General features: G+C 39.8%; 2 protein-coding genes across 2 annotated transcripts in view; both read left to right on the forward strand.

The window, feature by feature from the left end:
* The window catches only part of LOC128483561 (LON peptidase N-terminal domain and RING finger protein 2-like), a 224433-nt gene that overhangs the window by 166495 nt on the left and 38133 nt on the right, over positions 1–19805 (forward strand). The window lies entirely within an intron of this gene.
* Positions 1–19805, forward strand: part of CNST (consortin, connexin sorting protein) — a 54336-nt gene that overhangs the window by 20274 nt on the left and 14257 nt on the right. The window contains exons 5-10 of the mRNA XM_053459778.1: positions 2400–2430; positions 2851–2937; positions 5632–5746; positions 8091–8112; positions 8976–9066; positions 15381–16222. Coding sequence (XP_053315753.1) covers positions 2400–2430; positions 2851–2937; positions 5632–5746; positions 8091–8112; positions 8976–9066; positions 15381–16222 — 1188 coding nt within the window. The remainder of the gene's footprint in view (positions 1–2399; positions 2431–2850; positions 2938–5631; positions 5747–8090; positions 8113–8975; positions 9067–15380; positions 16223–19805) is intronic.

A 19805-nucleotide genomic window follows, 5' to 3' on the forward strand; every position in this document is an offset into this window, starting at 1 on the left:
ATTTACTGAACGCCATTGCCTAGTTATTGCACTGTTACTTGCACAGAACTGAGTTGAAAACCTCTGAAAAAGTAACAAAAAGAAATGTTTATGCAGGCGTTACTTTGCATCGCTCTTCAGTGCGAACGCCCTTAAGGGTAAAAATATATGCAGAATGTTCTATGCGAATGTCACAACACTCACTGGATTCCGGTGATGAGGACCTCCACCTTCTGAGGGTGACCCTCTTGTGAAAAAGATTTAGTGGCTACATAAGTAGAAACTTTGTGTTTCTCCTAGACTTTCTCTGTGTGGACCGTGTAAAATAATGAGATGAGTTCACTAGCCTGGCAGTTTGCCAATGAGATGAACATTTCAACGCCCTGATATGACTATGCATTGTGAACACCTGACCCCAAGCCTCCTTACTGATTGAAGTATGCATTATACAGGGCTGGAGAAGCTCACTGGGGTTTTTCCTGGAGCACAGAATGAATAGGGGGAGTTGAAGCTCTCCTGAGACTACCACTTTAATGAATAGAGCCAGATAGTAAGCATAGCTATTTCTGTACCGCTTTAATGTATAGAGCCAGATAGTAGTAAGCATAGGCATTTCTAGCACGACCCCTGTTCCTTGATGATGGATTATTATTGCAGCTTTGAGTTTTTGCTGGTTTTGTTTTTCCAGTTGTCCTCTCCTGCACCTTGTCTGAGTAATTACACAGTGGATAACCGCTGCCCAAACATAATAAATAAAAATGATGAAATAGTTGTTTGGTATTTCCATCACCTGGGTTTTTTTATTGTTGGGAAAACAGTTGCAATTCTCACTTGTACAAGACGATGCAAGGCAAAATAGCTTGATCGTATTCATATTTCAATGTAGTGAATAGGAAATTTGCAGATTGACTTTGGGATGCCGATGTGTGAGCACAGCCCTCCTGAATGCATTTTTCATAAGGACTCGGCATAATTTGTTCAGCGGCATGTGTACCCATAAGGAACAATGGCCTTTGTCAATCTGTGTGTAATATACGCAGCTTGACTTAGGTGTCACCCTTTAGGCTTTTAAAATGTTGACCATGAGTTTGATGCATCTGTAAATTTAGAAGGACCTCTCAGCAATCATATGCATTAAAGTGCATGTCATGGATGGAGTGTCCCTTTAATTGCTGTTAAAATGCAGTGGTCACTAGTGGAGGTGAGATAAAAAAAAAAGCAATGAATGAAATGAAACCAAGGATCTCACAGGTTACATAACTGCCGAGAGTGTATGGGAATAAGAAGGTTATGCTTATGGCAGAATCCTCATTAGACTTTTGGGTATATTGTCCACATAACTAGAGCAACTGAAGGAAGGTGCACATCTTACTTTAAAAGTATCAGGTTTGCCGTTCTAGAACTGTAACCATAGAAACCTATTCCACCCTACAAAAGAAAGTGGACAACCCAGGGACTTTTCAGAAATCATTGTTTTGGGCCAAAGTCCCATTTATGGGAGTTTAATAGGACTGCGTGGCCCCTTTAAATTTTCACAGCTCCCATTTTTCAAGTGAATGGAGGTATCTTTTAAGAGAAAAAAGTTTTGAGAGTACTTTAAACGACAGAGTGTCAGACTGTCCCTTTAACCCCCTTTTACTAAATTCAGATTGCCTTCGCTTCTAAGCTACAGACACCGCCTAAGGCTGAACACAAGATGAGACCATGGAGTGATTAAGACTTTTAAAGCAGGGAAAAGGGGCGGACGAGATGGGTCGAGTGATTCTTATTTGCCATCAGATGTTTCTTTTTGTTTGCTTGCTTTGATTTCAGCCCCCTTGACTGGGGTATAGTAACCCCAAATTATTTATGTGTACATATTGTCCTGGTAATGCAGAAGTGTATGTACTGGTCTCTAAAGAAGTCTACTTTTTTCCATAAGACAGGTAATATGTTCTACTTTAGTGTCCAGTGGTGTGATAGTTACTCATGGCGTTTCTTTATTATGTCTTCCTCAAATATTTCTGTTGACTTTATGGGTGTTTAGTTACATCCAGAAGAAAAATAATCTTTAACTGGCCCAGGTCCACAACAGCAGTTTCCAATCTTCCTATCATTTTCCCTTTGCTTCTTATGTCGATGTCTCCATTAACCATTTAGATAACAGCGACAAAGCAAATGAGTGCGTTCAACTGAAGCTATACCATATTCCTGTCCAGACTGCATTATCTCCTTTTCCATCCGGCGAATATCAGTTTTAGAAAGGTTACTAATCACTGTGATTGCTGCTGTTGGCATTGAACTGTTTGCTTTATTCAAGGGTATATGCGTTTTTTAAACAAAGAGGATAAACCCTAACCAATGACTGACCTTTTATATTTGATCTCATCAGAGTAAAATGTTGACGCTAACACTTTTTTTTTTCCTTTCATTTCCGGTAGATTGCAGAAACGTATTTTCAAGAGGAAGATTGTATCCTTTGCAAAATTTAGATATATTTCATAGCTTTTTTGTTTTCCCCAGAAAAATTAGCATAATGTGTGCATGTACATGGATACATGGAAATTTAGATTTAGGGCAACAGCTCATTATATATATATATATATATATATATATATATAATGTGTGTGTGTGTGTTTTTTTTTTTTTAAAGATGAATGTTTAATGTTTGATTTATAATAATAGTGTGATACATGTCATAAATGTTTTCCATGCGTGTTTATATTTCTACTTAAATATCCTGTGTGAGTCAGGCCGTGTTCTGGCGTGGATGACAGCATACACAGTTGTACACATTATGTTCTGCTTCATACGCGTGGGTGGTTTACCTAGCTCTCGTTTAGGAAATCGGGCATTGCATAACAGTAAAACAATCCTGAGCTGCTCATTCAGATGAGAATGCGATGCAGTTCATCCATCTGGAACGGACATACCACGAGCAACTCCTCGCAAATCTGTCTTCTATTCAGGAGCAGTGGGGTGAGTGGGACGATTACGTTCTGTTCTCTTCTCTAAGTCCTGCTTAGATTTGTTCTAGCTGTGATTGCTTTGTATTGTAACCATGTGGAAGTCTTTAATTAGGTTTTCTTCAGTATCTGGCAACATGCACTACAATAATTGATGTCCCTCTTTAACTTTATGTTCTTCAACGTAAGGGACCTTTTAGGAAAATTATTTACCAATGGCTAAGTGGATGTCCTCTGTACACATCTTATCACCATACCTGGCAGTGGCGTAACTACCGGGGTCGCAGGGATCGCGACCGGGCCCTGGAATTCTGCCAGTCAGGGGGGCCCAAGGGGTGCCGAGCGGGTGCTGAAAACGACCGCTCGGCAACTCTTGGGCCCCCCTGACTGACAGAAATCCAGGATGCCTCTGCTGCCGCTGCTGCTGCCGCCGCCGCTGCCGCCGCGCTACCCAGAGTGCAGTGTTGGGAGCGTGAGGCGTTTGTCTTGGGTGCCGGCGCTTTACGCTGAACGCTGGCACATGACGTCATATGCCGGCGCTCAGCAGTGAAGCGCCGGCACCCGAGACAAACGCCTCACGCTCCCAACACAGGAGTTGACGGTAAGTGACCTGAGAAGGGGGGGTAGGGAGGGAGTGGGTAGATCGTGAGAAGGGGGGAGAGGGTAGATCGTGAGAAGGGGGGGAGGGAGAGGGGAGATCCTGAGAAGGGGGGGTAGGGAGGGAGAGGGTAGATCGTGAGAAGGGGGTAGGGAGGGAGAGGGGAGATCGTGAGAAGGGGGGGTAGGGAAGGAGAGGGGAGATAGTGAGAAAGGGATAGATGGGTTGGGGGGGCCCTTAACAGATTCTCGCACCGGGGCCCCGAGGTTTCTAGTTACGCCCCTGATACTTGGGAACTCTCAGGATGAAGGGGCAAATTTTCAGGGTCATATAGTCCAGTTAATATACACTGCTGTGAGCATATCCAAGTTGGTGGTTTTACTACCAGCATGCTACGGCTGACATCCCTGCTTGAATGCAAGTGAATGCAAGTGAATGCAAGCGCATCTTTAAACAATCAAGTAAAGGTTTACTTGGGGACAGGTATTAGAGCCATTTGGTGAACACATGTGGCAAGTAACTGTATAGAACCTTTGGGCTATTAAAGTGTTAATATTTGCTAAGTCTCATGGTCAGCTCGTCAGTTCATGTATATACAGAACTACCCTGCTTTTTTACACACACACACACACACACACATATATATATATATATATATATATATATATATATATATATATATATATTTATTTATTTCTGTTACAGAATTGATACCCATTACCCAGTTTTGTTCACTGTCCTGTGTAGTTGCCATACTTTTGTGGGCAGTGGGGATCAAGGGCTGATTGGGGAGATCGGATCTCTGCCGTCCAGCACCAAGGAAATGTAAAATCAATGGAGATCTGTGCTGTTGCTTTCAGGGGTGTCCAAGTTTTTCCTGCAGAGGGCCACTTCATCAGAAATGTATATGATCGGGGAGCCGCACTTATTTTTCACTGAGAGAAAAAACGGCCTTTAATAAGACATGCGGTTTGAAATGACACAAAATCCTTTACAATGCCTCTCACTGATTTCTGGGCCTAGAAAGTTTTTTGTCCTCTGACGTGACTACAAATTCAGGAGGGCATTTTATCTCTGGATACATAAAATTTAATAGTTTTATTTATTCTAGGGATGCACCAAAATGAAAATTATGGATCGAAACTGAAACAGAAAATTATCCCCTCATCTTTAAAAATAAAAACACACTTTTAATAAAAGTAACACACCAAAATTGTACAAATTAAATAACAATAAAATATATATATTTGTTAACAGCACACATAAATTCCAGCATGTACTGGTTGCCTGGGTATGATAGGTGTTTACTTACTTTTAATAAAAGTGTGGTGTTATCACACCAAAATTGGACAATAAAATACAATAACAATATTAATATATATAATTTCTAACGGCAATCACACTCCTATCATGCCCAGACAACCAGTAAATGCTGGAACCTGGGCATAACAGGACTGTGATTGCTGTTTGCAACCACACTCCTATCATTCCAAGTCAGCCAATACATGCTGAAACGTGGCTCCCTGTGCCATGGCCCCCCACTTACACATCAGTGCTATCACACATAGTCATTCATATACTAATTAATTCCCTCAATCACGCATACAACCTCACCCTCTTACCTGCACTGCAGATCTCTCACTCTCAGGGGCTGCTGCTTCCCACTGTGTAGCTCGCAAGCAACTTCTCTTGTGCCGAACAGCGTAAGCAGGAATGGAGCGGACTCATGTGATGTGGCATAAATTCATGTGACTCCGCTGGGTTCTGCTTCCGCTGTGCGGTACAAAAGGCACTAACTGCTGTACGAGCAATCCACAGGAAAGCAGCAGGGCCTTTGCGATGCTGCAATCCCGGTTGCCCTGTCTGTGGACCTCACGCGGGCCGCACCTCAAGGTCCGGCAAGCCGCACGTTGGATGCCCCTGTTCTAAGTGGCCACTTTGCAACACATCAAAAGTGTGAGTGCCTAAAGGTGGTGCTGGCTGTACAATATTCTTGACAACTGCATGTTTGCTTAGTGATATTAATAGTATTGTGAGAAAGCATATTTGTTTGCTTGTCACCCCATTATCTGATATCTAAGTAAGTTATTTTTAATTTGTCTGCCGCAGAAACAAAATGGAAGAATACAGATTCCACATCCTTAGCATCACCCAAAAAATCAGACAGAGAGCTCAGCAGCAAAGAGATGGAAAGGCTTTCTAACCTATGTGGATCTCACCAAGAGTAAGTGTTAAAAGAACAATTATGGTAATATATGTTGATATAACACACATTACACACATTTCTAGGTGCTGCATAAATGATGCTAAACATATTTTTATGTGGATTACAATATGTAACTTGCTACAGCGTACTCTCTCATTTAAATTCAGTGTTAGGAATTCACTTCTAATGTAATCTGCTTAATTTCAATTAACTCTTTAATTCTTGCTTTCAGTTCTGTATGGAAGATTTAAACAATACCATAACTGGGGGGGGCTAATAACTGGGGGGGGTAACTTTTAGGATTGAGGTACTCATAAAGGTTTACTGCAATTGGACATTTTTGTAAGGGCAGGGTAATATACCTTTTATTGCTAGTTGCCCAAAGTAAAAATGTTTCCTTGAAATTATCGACCATTGTAGTTTCTGTAATGACCTCTGTGGGTTCTAATATATGTTTTAGTTTGTGACACATACACCTTGGGAGATGGGTGCTGCAAAAGGGCCACACCAGGTTCCTTTAATGCTCAGCACAGTTTTACCTGGTTCACAATATTTATTTTTAGTATTTGCTCCTGTTGAAGGTAGAGAGCCATTTGTGTCTGGGGTTATTCTTTACTCACATTAAAAAAAGCTAGAGTTAAAAGATCATATACGTATCCAAAGACAAAGTTATGTTTTATTTTCTTATATAAAACTAAACGTTTACTGTATTGTTAAAATCTACAACAAATACTAAAAATCCCTAAGCAGTGATTCCACAAACTGTGATAACATAGATCAGTGCTGTCCAGCTTGGGCCACGCATGTGTATAAGTGTACTTGTTCATGTGTAAGTGTATCTAAATGGAAGAAAGTTAGATCTTTTCAGGGGTCCCTCAGGTATTTAGGTGTCTTCTTTCCAAGAAATATCAATGAAAACTTCCCACTACTATCTCTAGGGATCTGAAACTGTGTTCAGAATCTCATATTATTTGAGGTTGGGGTGTTAGTGTTCCCCTGCATAGGAACCCTGATTTCCCAACTGGGGCAATATCGAGGCATTCAGTGACCCCAAAACCGACCACAGGATGAACTGAGATGTTGCCTCTTGCAAGATGGCAGCACCCCCTATAGAAATAAACATATTCCTGAGAGGTACTGCAAGTCAGTGGAGAAATAGTTAACAAAATAAATATAATAACATGTAACATGTTAAAATAATTCTCCATTGATGTCACCATCAGAGGAAACATCCAGTTCCAACAAAATCTAAACAATATTCAAATTAGTGCTGTATCTTCCCAAAAATCCATGTGTGCAGACTGATCTGATGTCAAAATGAATGTTAAAAAAAGATGTCCCAAATAGGACATGGGAGCAGGATTACCAGGTGGTTTTGAACAGAACGCTACTTGTGCTTGCTGCCCTATAACTTAAAAACATAAAGCATTGGGTATTTCTAAACTCAGGACAAATAGTAGAATCTATTTAGCAGGTTTTTTCATTAGTTTTTGCAGATGAGTAAAATATTTTTCATAAAAATTTTCACCATATTTGATTATTTTATTTTTTTTTACCAGAAATTAGATGATATGATGAAAAATGACAAATCTGATGAACGCTTCTTGTTCTGAAAAAACAAAAATATATAACTTTTGTCGTTACATTAAATGAGAGAGCGCCTTAAAATGTTAAAACAGCCTCGGTCACAAAGAGTACTGAACAGAAAAAACAAAACAGCTTGGTCCTTAAAGGGTTAATCTGATAAATTACCTAGTTTCTCTTTAAATCATCGTCTAAGTGTGCCCCATCCATATAAGCACATCATATATAGGCACATCATGGGGCAGAGTGGCAAATAGGGGGTATAAGGCAACCCTGGGGGCAGATGTGCATAACTGGGGGGGCAGGTTGGCAAATAAAAGGAAATAAAAATATATATATTTTTCTCAATCATAGCTTTTATTAAATATGAAAAAATTGTTTACATGAATTAATATTTACTAGTAAAACTTTTTTTCCTATAGGGTCGTCCCGTTATTCTGACTTTTTGTTTTTTTTCCTAAATTAATATTTAGATTTTGGGGGGTCGTCTTATAATCGAGCAAATACGGTACTATGTGTAACATATTTTTTCCTTTATAATAAAAAAAAGGATGGTGTAAAAAAAAAAAAAAAAAAAAAAAGACGCATATCATGTAGCTTCCAACCACTGGGGACCCATGATAGTATTTCAGCCCTGGACAGGCTCCATGCTAATATTAGCATGAGGAGTGAGGTTCTCATACTAGCGCCAATTTCTGTGACGTTCATTCAGTGCATATGGTTGCAAGTTGTGTTTCATTCTCCCTTTTTCTCCCTCTTTTTCTCTGCTTTCATACAGCCCGAAGATATCCAAGCACAAGGTAAACCTTATTTCTTTTTTTTTTTTTTTTTTTTTTTTTAGAATATAGATGGTTGTTAAATCTGTATAAGTATGACTTTGAATTAAACATAGTAATGTTTGGGAAATAGATGACTGACCCAGCCGGTCAGAGGGAACAAGGCACGGTTCAAAAATAAGGGGCATTACTTAAACTTGCAAATATAAGACCGAGATCTATACAATAAAATTACTAGAATAATGGTTTATGCACCGAACAGAGGCCATTGTGTACATTTCTTGTAAGATGGAATGCTGTTGAAAAAATATAATGCAAGCTGTTTTAGTGACAGGAGAGCATTACACTTTAAAAGTAAAGTGCAAAAATTAAGCATCTTGCCTAATGCTATTCAGGATGGTCATTTCTGACAAAATATCACAAAACAGTCTGTTTCCTTTGTTTTTGGGCCATTTATCTTTTTCCTTTTTGCATTTTATATCATGCCTCTGTAGTTTCCTAATGACTTCTAGCCTACCCGTTTTGTGCGGTTTATTCACTAGAGGAGAGTTTGCAGGATCACTGTGGTCTAAACTCCCTCGATTCACTTTTCAACGCTGGTGGGTTTCTCCCCAGTAAAAGGCTAGGCTGTCCCTGTATAATGCATAATTAAATGTGTGAGAAGATTGAAGAAACCTCACTGATTGAGCTATGTATTATACAGGGCTCTTCGTGTAACAGTAGCTCACTGAGGTTCACAATGTATAGTGAAATCAAATCAAGTTCCAGAAACTCTAACTAACTCTTCCTAGTGAATAGACCAATGTGTGGCTTGCAATGGATGTGTATAGCAGTGTGCTTATATAAGTACATCTGTAGTGATTTTTGTTAACTTATTATGTTTCTAGCTCTCCGCTTCCGAAAGATTGTTTAAAATCCAAAGTCTTACTCAGTTTATTGGATCGGATGCTGTTCATGATGTCATTTGCGCCACTCCAGGTATGATAATGTGTTTAATTGTTGGTTTGTATTTAGTTGTAGAGGTGGCTGTGTGGTTTTGTTACCGACTTGCATTTTGACATCGGTTACCCCAACACATTTATGTGCATGTAATTCAGAGGTTATTGGGACTTATTTTACTACAATACCAACTTTGGCCAAGCCCTGGAGCAGATCACCTGCATCTTGTCTGTACACCAATCTGTGGACCCCTACATTTTCAAACTGACAATCTTTGTGTCGTAATTACCAAGGACAGAGTGTCTTATTTCCTACCTTAAGAATAATATTTGTCTCTTGCAAGCCTGGCAACCTACTGTTTTCAGAGTGACCAAAATATCCATAATCTTTGCTTTTAAAGGTTAAAGTTATAAAGCACAAACTACATATGCCGTGAGATTATTTGTACCCCAGTTAACACCCTTTTGGATCGAAAACACACACATGGAAACTTTATAGCACAGTCTTCATGCACTCCTGTCCAACGCTATTTTCGGATAATGTTATTGGCATTGACAACCTTAGGAGTGCATACATGTGTATGCGTGTGTGTGTGTGTGTGTGTGTGTGTATATATATATATATATATACATATATATATATACAGTATAATAAAAAAAAGACCCTTGTTTTTACAAGTCACATCCTTTATTAACCTGTTTGAGTGGAAACCATGGGCTAAATCTACTGTATCTTGCTTGTACGTTTGGTGGTATCCTGTATGGTTAAATAAGTGACATAAAAGCTTATATACAGAGCCTTGTAAAATATCCAGTACCCTTGCCAATTTTCTAATATTACTGACTCACAAATGAAAATGCCTCGATGAACCAGTAAAGTTGTGAAATTTTAGGATTAAAGCCTACTCTTGAATGTTTATTGACCATTCATTGGATCTTAAAAACGAAGGAACTGGAGGCTGTATCAACTACGACAAAGAAAAGTATGTCTCTCAAAACTAAGAGCTTTCACTAGGAGGACTTGAGAGAGAGGCTACAGAGGCCAATAATCCCTTTGAAGGAACAGTGGCTGGACGTGGACTAATGGTGCACCAGTCAACAAATATCAAACACTCTACGTAATAATGGCTTTTATGGAGGGGGTTTCATTGAAGGTGGCCTTACTCAAATGTAGGGAATGGGTTTTGTGGTCAGATGAGACCAACAAAGACCTTTTTGGCCAAACTTCTGTGACACCAACCTGACACTGCCCACGCATCCAAACATACCATCCCTACAGTGAAGTGTATGGTGGTAGCATTATGGTCCAGGTGTGTATATGTGTGTATGTATATATAGATATATGTATAATGCCTGATAATGTTAATCATAATGGCTTTTATAAATATGTAGCTTTCCAAGCAGTATAATTATTTTGTCGATAATTTGTTACACGTTTCCCCTATCCAAACCAGAGCTTTGTGGCTACAGGTAAATGAGCCAGTGTATCAATGTATTTCCTATCATGGCCTTCTCCCTGTATCCATTGAACACAGAGGCAGCCTGAGCCTGCTTAATAACTAAGAGAAAATATTCTGAGGAAAAATAAGCATGCATTCCCTGCGCATAAAGCTGCTATCTAATGCATGTGTCCTATATGAACCGGTAAACACCAGTCCATAGGTGGACCTAGGCTGTGGAAACATGACAAGATTAAACAGTAAGGCCCAACTTCAAAGTCTGTAAAACTTTATCAATTTGAGCTTTAGCTGCAGGGTAATACTGGTGCATATGAATATGCTTCAAGTTTGAACCCCAGTACGTTTAGCCAAATGTACGCAGCATGATCATGTTTCTGTAGGCTTTAGTTTATCAGGCTGTGTACAGACAGAGGTTTCACGCAGCCATTTCCTTAATGTGTCAAACACAACTATATTTGTTTGTTTGTTAAACAAATACTGTAACCTGCTTTTACAGATAGACACTGCTGTGGTTTCTGTTTATATTCACTATTTCCCTGTTTTTCGTACCCCTGTCCTGTCACATAATTATTGCTTTCTATATAGTTACTGGGAGGTTACCGGCTGGCCTTACTTGGGATGGAAAAACACTTTTATGAGCACTTTTATGACAGTCACAATTCATTACTCTGTATGTTTTATGATTACATACACTAGCCCTGTTTTTATGGAAAACAAGGACATTTCTAGCTGTAACATAATTGTTAAAAAGTTTTCTAATGATTAATTAGTCTCACAAATGTGCCATTGGAACACAGCAGCGATGGTTGCTGATAAAGAGCCTACGAAGATATTCCATTAAAAATCAGCCGTTTCCAGCTACAATAGTCATTTCCAACATTACCTATGTCTATGCTCTAATTCTGATCCATTTCATGTTATTTTAATGGACAGAATATGGTTTTCTTTGAAAAACAAGGACATTTCTAAGTCACCCTAAACATTTGAGTAGTGTGTGTTTTTTTTCTATTTTTTTTTTTTACTGTAAAATAGCCAGGTGACAAAAGTATTACATTACAATTGTTTCCTGTATTTCCGATATAGTCCTCGACATTGCTTTTAAAGATTCTGTTCCACTTAGACAAAACATTTATCACAATCCCTAGTATGTTAACCAAATCTATCTCGGCTGATCCGCAGTTTATATTCTTTCCAATAATGGTTAAATCATGTAACATAAACGTTAAGAAATAGTATGACACGTGACAATTTTAGTGTTCCCAGCAAAAATATGAATAAGGCAAAATCTGACGTTTGAAGTTAATTTCTTGAAGGGTCGAGCCGTTCCATAGTAATAGGAATTATATTTGTAAAGTTGTGATTGGTAAAGAAAAAAAAAAAGAGCGAGTGGAACAGCAACTTTAGTATTAGAATTCTTTTTTTAACACAGTGATTGACGAATGCTCAGGATACAAAATCTGCTTGGTTTCTTGATGCCCCCCAACTTTGGTAAAAGTAAAAGGGCAAAACGTTCTTTATAAAACTTTCACTACAAAGATACCATTATCATGTTAACATTCTAACTCCTAAAGTTAATCAACTCCTATTTAAGCATCTGAGACAAGTGCATTTATTCCATGTTACAGAAAGGATTGGGTTGCTTCCATTATGCAGTAGCCGCTGGCCCATAATGCGATGCCACTGTATCATGGGGAGGGAGGCTTTCAGTAACCTTTCGCAGTGCTGTCTAATCAGCCTCTTATTAATGCAAAGTCTCTAATGGCCGTTTTGAATGTTTTTCTTTTGGTTTTGGTTTTTATTATATAAAAACTGGATTTTTTGAAACATTTTCTAACGATTTATGGCATTTGTCAAGAACCTTGCGGTGATATTCTGGTTTTCATGCACTGTAGACTGTTTCTCATGCTGTGGGATGTGTATCTCTAGATGTCCTTCTGATGGCTTCATGGGATACTTCAAATGTTGCTTAATAAGATGCACTGAGTGACACAGAGAGGGGCACTGAGTAAAGTAAAGCCTTTACATTGGATAATTTCTCATGCGAAGTTCCAATTCCTTACTTTGACATGTTACATTATATTTAGGGATGCCCCGACAAAATCACTGCTTGTTTGGAACAGTGTTTCCCCAGCAACTGTTTACTTTTGCTAATGCCATGACTACACTTGATATGAACTCAGGATCAGCAGCTGGTGTTTTCCTCATAATCCAAAAAAGATCAACATTAATCACGCAGATTTCATGCACCGAGCACCGTGTCTGTTGGTGGCCCTTTTTCGTGCCAAACAGGGGACAGTAATTTAGGGATTGGATTTAAATGTCGGCCCTGTATGGAACAGAATGCTTTATGGGACAAGGGTGTTACTATTTTAACATTTTGGCATTAGAGCCATTTGTAACTGTTTGTAAATCTCCTTGCCCTTTTCGGATACGGCTTCACCTAGAATGTTTATTATTTTTATACAAATAGTGAGTATATATTGATTTATGTAAATTGTGTAATGAACATTTTTTGTAGCCTATATCCCAACGGGAGGGTGTGTATAATCCCGGGGGTTTGTATCTAATTGTATATGGTGTGGCCATATAGGGTCATAGGGTTATAAGGCCTTAAGAAGGATGTTTTAAAGTGATTGGTGGTATGGCTTGGGGACACTGAGTGCTGCACTTAGACTCCTTACGATTTCTTTAAGAAGTAATTTATGCTTTGCACAATCGAGTTACAGGATAGCACAGCATCATTCATCACAACTACATTATCAAAGCAGCTTGGCTACATTATGTCATACAATGGTCTGGAGTCAAGAATCAACATTTTATGGAAGGCATTCTAGAAACATACAAAGAAACTATAAAACACACACACTATAAAAGATGTAATAAAGACTGAAGTAATCAGAAGCCATATATGTATATATGTATTAATCAAAAAACATTTATGTATATATAGCTTCTGATTACTTCAGCCTTTATTAGATCTTTTATAAACATGGCTAGGTATACTTTGCTTGGTGGGGGAATCATTTTGCTTACTAGTTTGCTTGCCTATTTTTGTTGTGTACTTCATTTTCTTAGTGCTATAGTTCAGTAATATGATTCTTGTTATTACAGCTTACATACCAAACTGAAACAAGGTGGAGGAGGTGGGATGTTTAATGTATTGTGTGACTGATTTTAACTCATCGGTAAACATGGAGACATATTTTATGCCATCATATTTATGAATCAGTATATGCTTGTGTAGTGTATTAAAACGCATAAGAACCAATTAGCATGCTTGGCTTGTTGATCACAGTGGCAATAAAGCTATGGCTGGGTTTAGAATCCATATGTCTTCAATCTCGATGTTTATATCGCTACTAGGCAGAGTTTATTCTGATCCTGTGTGTATCCTGTAAGAATACAAAAGACACGAGTAGAGACAGAAATTGCATATATTATTAATCCACATAAGGTTTTGTGGTCCCTCTTTGAAGAAGAATAGATACGGTTCTCTTATACAGGTTAAAGGTGGGGTTCTACCTGCTGAAATTAACATTGGGGGACTAAATGCAGCATGATAAACACCATGCCTAGTACTGTTGAATGACAAAATCATTTCAGGAAATAATTCTTACATCATGCAGAATTGTTTTGCCTCATTTGTAAATTTGTCAGGGAATGCTTAAGTATCATGTGACACAAAAGCATGCACTCATAGGACGTGGCAGCAGACATTAAAAAGACTACTTAAAAGTTTCTGTTGTTTTTGTATGAATAAACCTTACAAGAAAAAACAAAATGACAGATCTGCAGTTAAATGAGTGTTATTAAGTGTTTTGCCTAAGTCATACAGCTATTAATGTTAAATATTATGTGTTTGTGCTCCAGATCAGTGCAACCTGTACTGTATTCTCACGATATACATGAAAAGGTGTAAAGACACACACTGTATATAAAATTAGCATATGAGATGGACATGGAGCGTCGGCTCTAGGAATGACAGCTCTGAATTATTCGACTAAATTACATTTGCAAACAGTAGGCAAACCGGGGCGATATTATGTTTAATGTTTTACTGTGCATTGTGTGCCTGCTGCCCTTCTACAGAGGTATTTAATGCCGTGTGTCCTTACACTACTTCTAAACCTTTTAGCTTATCTCAGCGCTTACGTGACATGATTGCATTTGGAATAGACAAGCCGTGTTGTCGTGGCACTGTTTAGTAAAACGTAGAGTTTTTGATAATTTTTCATACTGTGCTATCGTGTGATTTGGTTATATAGTTCATGTATCTTTTTATTTTTTTTATTTTTTTTCCTTTTGTAATTGAAACTTAAATAGAGCACGCTGTTCTAATCTTCCAGCGAGCCGGTATTGTTTCTCTTGTTCCATTAAATCTGACCTTTGCTCTAGACCCCATCTGCATCATTTGTCAACCGTATTGATTTCCAATTGGTTTTGTACACTCATCACGTAATGAGAGAGCTGTTCCGATGGACCGCATTCTGAAAGCAGATCAGCTCTTTGGATGTGGGGTGGAAAAAAAAATAACAGGCACGTTATTTCCTTTTACCGGTTGTTACGTGGAGAAAACACGTTCACGTAATGTTACACTCTGTCCTCTGCCGTGTGTCATCGCTGGCTGCGTGTTACCTCATGCATCTGTGTGTGAGCAAATGACACGTGTGGCCAGGGAAGGAGGAGAAAGCAGAGCAACTCATTAATTATGAAGTGCTTCATTTCTAAATTTAGCTACAGTCTAGTCATTCATAGTAGAGATACAAAATGCTTATAAAGTGTGAGACCTACGGTATTGTTAAGTCGCTGCTTGCCACTGTGCTTTTGTCAGAACTGCTGTACGAGTGTCATTCAAGGGAAATAATACACCGTCTTTTTCCTATTTAATGTCTAGAGATAGAAAGTCGACCTGGCAGCAGATCAACAAAAGACAGGGAACCTGGAGCAACAGCTATGACCGAGAACTCTCTTCCTGACGATGGGGCCACGGGAGATATTACCAAGACAGCTGACCACCAAACTGTGCTCGGGCTGAGCCACATGGAGGAGCAGCAGCTTCTTGGCTCCGATGACAGGTCTGAGGCTCACGCCCAGTCCACTGGGACAAAAGGCAGGGCTAATACTGTCAGCCTTTGCTCCGGAGATACCGTCAAAAATAACAAGCTCTTGCAACCAGATGCAACACCTCACCGCCGAGAAGAGCCTGAAATAGAAGCTTTCCCCAAGGATTACGGGCAAGTACAATCAGGGACACCGGTGGAAGGCAAATTAATTTCAGCAGCCACGGATTATGCAGATATTGGTTCGGTTGCCCAGGATGGTCTTCCTGGAGAGAGAAGTCCCACTGGATGCAGCAACAGCATCGAGCAGAATGCTCAGGTAGCACACAGTACAGAAGAACATTGCGCGTATGCAGGGCATGTTAAGGAATCGCTGGTAAGGAATTCAGTTCATGCAGAAAATACACAAGGGAGTACTTGTGTTTCTTCACTTGGCGCCACTCAACAGAAATGCTCACAGGACACCGGGAGAGCTGCCCAAAGGGAAGCAACAGTTGAATTTATTGCAAGTCTCCTGAATGGAGATCTAAAAGGCAGTGAAGATTTCCTGGCTCACCTGGATTTCCAGGAGGAGACTCTTTCCGAGGAAGAAATGTCACCAAGCCCAGGGGACGCTATCTTAGGAGATAATCTTCTTTCACTAGACGAACTTGCAAAGCGAATAGAAGTGGAAGAGGTAAGTGTTTATTTCTTTTTGTTAATTCTGACAATAAGTACTTGGAGGAAATGTGGCTGACCTATAGTGCTACTATAAAGATTAAAAATTGCATGTGTGTGAAGAGTTTAATATATGTGTTTTTTAAGCAGTTGATTGATATTTTTTTACAAATTTAACTGCTCCGCAATGTCAAAATTTTTGCAAAACCAGTGAATGCAGACAACCAAATAATCCTTGATACACCCAAAAAGTAAAGGAAAATGCCACAATAGAAGCCTTTTAAAGTTTTGATTTACTGGCCGACTGATGTGAGGTTTAAAGGGTTAAGCTGTTTTGTAAAGGATTCCTATATTAAAAGAAGAATCTAGCCTTTCATTCGCTCCCGCCTTCGTTTATGGGGGGCTGGGAGTCGGAGCTTCAGACCACCTTCTCCGCTGACCAATGGGAGAAGATGTATCTCCTCACACACGGTTGTTCTCGGAGTAATGGGGATCGGGAAATGTCTTATAAACTGTTAGCCCGTTGGTACAGGCCCCCGAGCATCACTTCCACTTACTGTCCCGATGTCCCCAACAGGTGTTGGAGATGTGATGCTTCCCCGGGCTCTCTCCTTCACTTGTGGTGGCACTGTCCGCGCATTACCCCGTTCTGGACCTCCATCCACTCGCAGATACAGCACTTTACGGACAGGTCCATCCCGTTCACCCCGGAATTCTTTCTCCTTCTCCATATGCCTTACTCTGAGCGTTGGTTTCGGAAATCAGTGGTACGTCACCTCCTGACTGCTGCAAAGGCGCTTGTCCCCCTGCATTGGGGTAGTCCTGCCCCACCTTCTTTTCAGGAATGGGTCCTCCGTGTGGAGCGGATACGAATTTTTGAGGAATTGCACCTTTTGGCATCTGGGGCGACTGAGCGATATCGGTCCACCTGGTTCTATTGGCTGGAGTTTGTGTCTGGCCCTCTTATCCGCCCCCTCTTGGCTTAGCCTCCTCCTCTTCTCCCTCTTGCGCTCCTATCTCCTCTCTTTTTCTGTGTTTCTTTGTCCATCGTCCCCCTCCTTCTCCCCCCCTTTTATTTTATGATTATTATTAATTATTTTTTTTTTTTTTTTTTTTTTTTTTTTTTTTTTTCTTCCTTCATATTTCTTTATTTATTTCTTTTTTCCTCTCTCTCTTCTTCTCTTCCCTTCCCCCCCTTTTTCCCCATCATCCTCCCTCCGCCATCTTCCCCTCAGCGTCCTTTGTCCTTTCCTTCGTGTGTCTGGTGCTTCTTGTGTGCTAGGCCTCCGCTCATGCCCAGGTTCGACGGCGCATTTCTATCGACCAGCGTTCTCCTCTACACATGCCCCGCCGCGCCCTCTCTGGCCGCTTTCTCATTGCATTGTATCTTATTTTTTGGTTTGGAAAGCGCACCGAGTTACGCGCTTAAGCTACCAGCTGTTCCGCATTACTCCTATTGTTACCAGTTATCTGCACTGTGTGGAGATGCCTCCTAGATATTGTGTATTTTTGCCTTGTTCCCCCTCCCTCTTTTTTTTCTGTTCCCTTCTTCGAAATACCAAAAATGCCAATAAAAACTTTGATTTACCCTAAAAGAAGAATCTATAAAGAAAAACCCCTCTAATGTCCCAACAGCTTAAGGAACTTCACATATTTTTCTATATTGGTCCCGTGTCAGTTTTGACAAAAGACTCTTTATAAATAAGACATTCAGAAGCATAAGCACTATTATTTATGAAGTGGTGAGTACCTGGAATAGCTGCCCAGTGGGAGTGGTAGAGATAAAACAGCTTTGGTTCTCTATGAGATGTTAACGAAGGGTAAAGAATGATCATAATAATAATACAGGTGGGTGGGTTGGCTGGCTCATTCCTGCCATCATTTTCTGCTTCACTTTGGAGCAGGGGTGTCAAAGTCCAGTCCACTCTATAGACACGGCAGGTTTTCAGCATAAAAGCTGCTATTTTGCTTGGTGACCCACAGTGTCAGGTGTTTGTTTAAACAGTAAAAACTTGAAAATCTAGCAGGATTATGGCACTCGAAAACAAAGACTGAAACCTATACCTCTTGCCACGCAAAGCAGTACAGTATTTGTTGGCTGCGTTGTCAATGGCTCACATCTGCGCTGATGTCACATTTTGCACGTAAATCCTCTGCTATGCAAATTGATATTAGTTATACTTTATCCCAATGAAACTGCAATTTCACATCAACTCTATCACAGTATACTTTTTCTTTGCAAGGACATACCTGCCTTATTGCCCATCCAAATAAAGGGCATTTAATGGCCAAATTATGTGTGTTAGGCAGTCACCATGGAAATCAATGGAGTATTTGTTCCGCTTTCTCCATGTCTGTTGGTGTACAGCATTCAGATGCATCCATGGAGCAGCCCTGTGCAGACTATACGGCCATGGTTAAGGTGTACTGACAAACTTTGCTATATTATTTTATATACTAATTGATGAAGTTGATCTACTTTGGTAACAAAAGAAAAGGTGGTGCTAGAATAGGCAGGGTTAATACCTCCTGTATGGGCAAAAGGGTAATACCATGCTGGCATTGTGCATGCTGTGGCCAAATTACTGGCTGATGGCACCAGCAGATTTAGGAGTACAGGCAGCCTTTTTAGGAATAAAACTAGCTTCTGTAAATCATCTGATGCATGGATCAAGAACCTCTAACTCTATCGGTCATTAAAGTGGAGTTCCTATCATACTTTTATATACTTTTGTTATTGTCCAAAGGTTGCAAGGAATATATATGTAATATTTGTTGCATGAATGGTAACCCCGTAACTTATTTCTGTGTTTCACATGAGTACTCGCCTACTGATGATCCCCTGATATCGGAAAAACTAGTTCTCTTGACATGGAAGCCTCTTGGAGATCATAACTAGACAAGATATGACTCAGTTTGGTTCAACTGAACGTCGTTAGTAGAATCCTTACTATTGTAGCCCCAAATAATTTAAATCATAGAAACAATGAGGAAGAAAAGTTCTAATATCAGAAGTCATATGATGGCTCTTGGTGTAGCATGTTCAGGTCAGATTTTGTGGAGCTTTTCATCCAGTTTGGAGGCTGTAGATCCTATTAAATTTGCTCTTGGGTGCGGCCTGTTTAACTAAGATAATGGCAAGTAATAAAGTAAACTGTGTATCATGGTCATATGGTAAGTTTGTCCATGAGAATGTGCAGCTCTCTGCCTTTGCTGAAAAGGTTACAGCTCCTAACAACAACACAGATGCCTTTAAGAAGTCTTCTACGGTTTCTATACCAAGAACCTGTCGGTACTTATTTTTGTATGACGTGACATGTATTCCCTGACGAAATTATGGACGCGACATCATTTTACATGATTAAATAACGTATTTCTGGGAAAGGTTGGGGCATTCAGCAGTACTAGGAACTATGTTTCTAATGTTGCATTTAGTTACGTAGGTGGTAAACGCAGCAGAGCGGAACAGCACCATCTACCTTCCAGAAGATGTATACTCATGTGTTGCTCGTCTACCTGGCACTGGACAAGTTTAATGAAGCACACTGATACCATAACCCCTCCAAATCAGGACAACTGTGTTGGGGGATGTGGCAAGGGGT

Source organism: Spea bombifrons, chromosome 3 (genome assembly GCF_027358695.1).
Source record: "Spea bombifrons isolate aSpeBom1 chromosome 3, aSpeBom1.2.pri, whole genome shotgun sequence".
In the NCBI taxonomy this organism is placed as follows: domain Eukaryota; kingdom Metazoa; phylum Chordata; class Amphibia; order Anura; family Pelobatidae; genus Spea; species Spea bombifrons.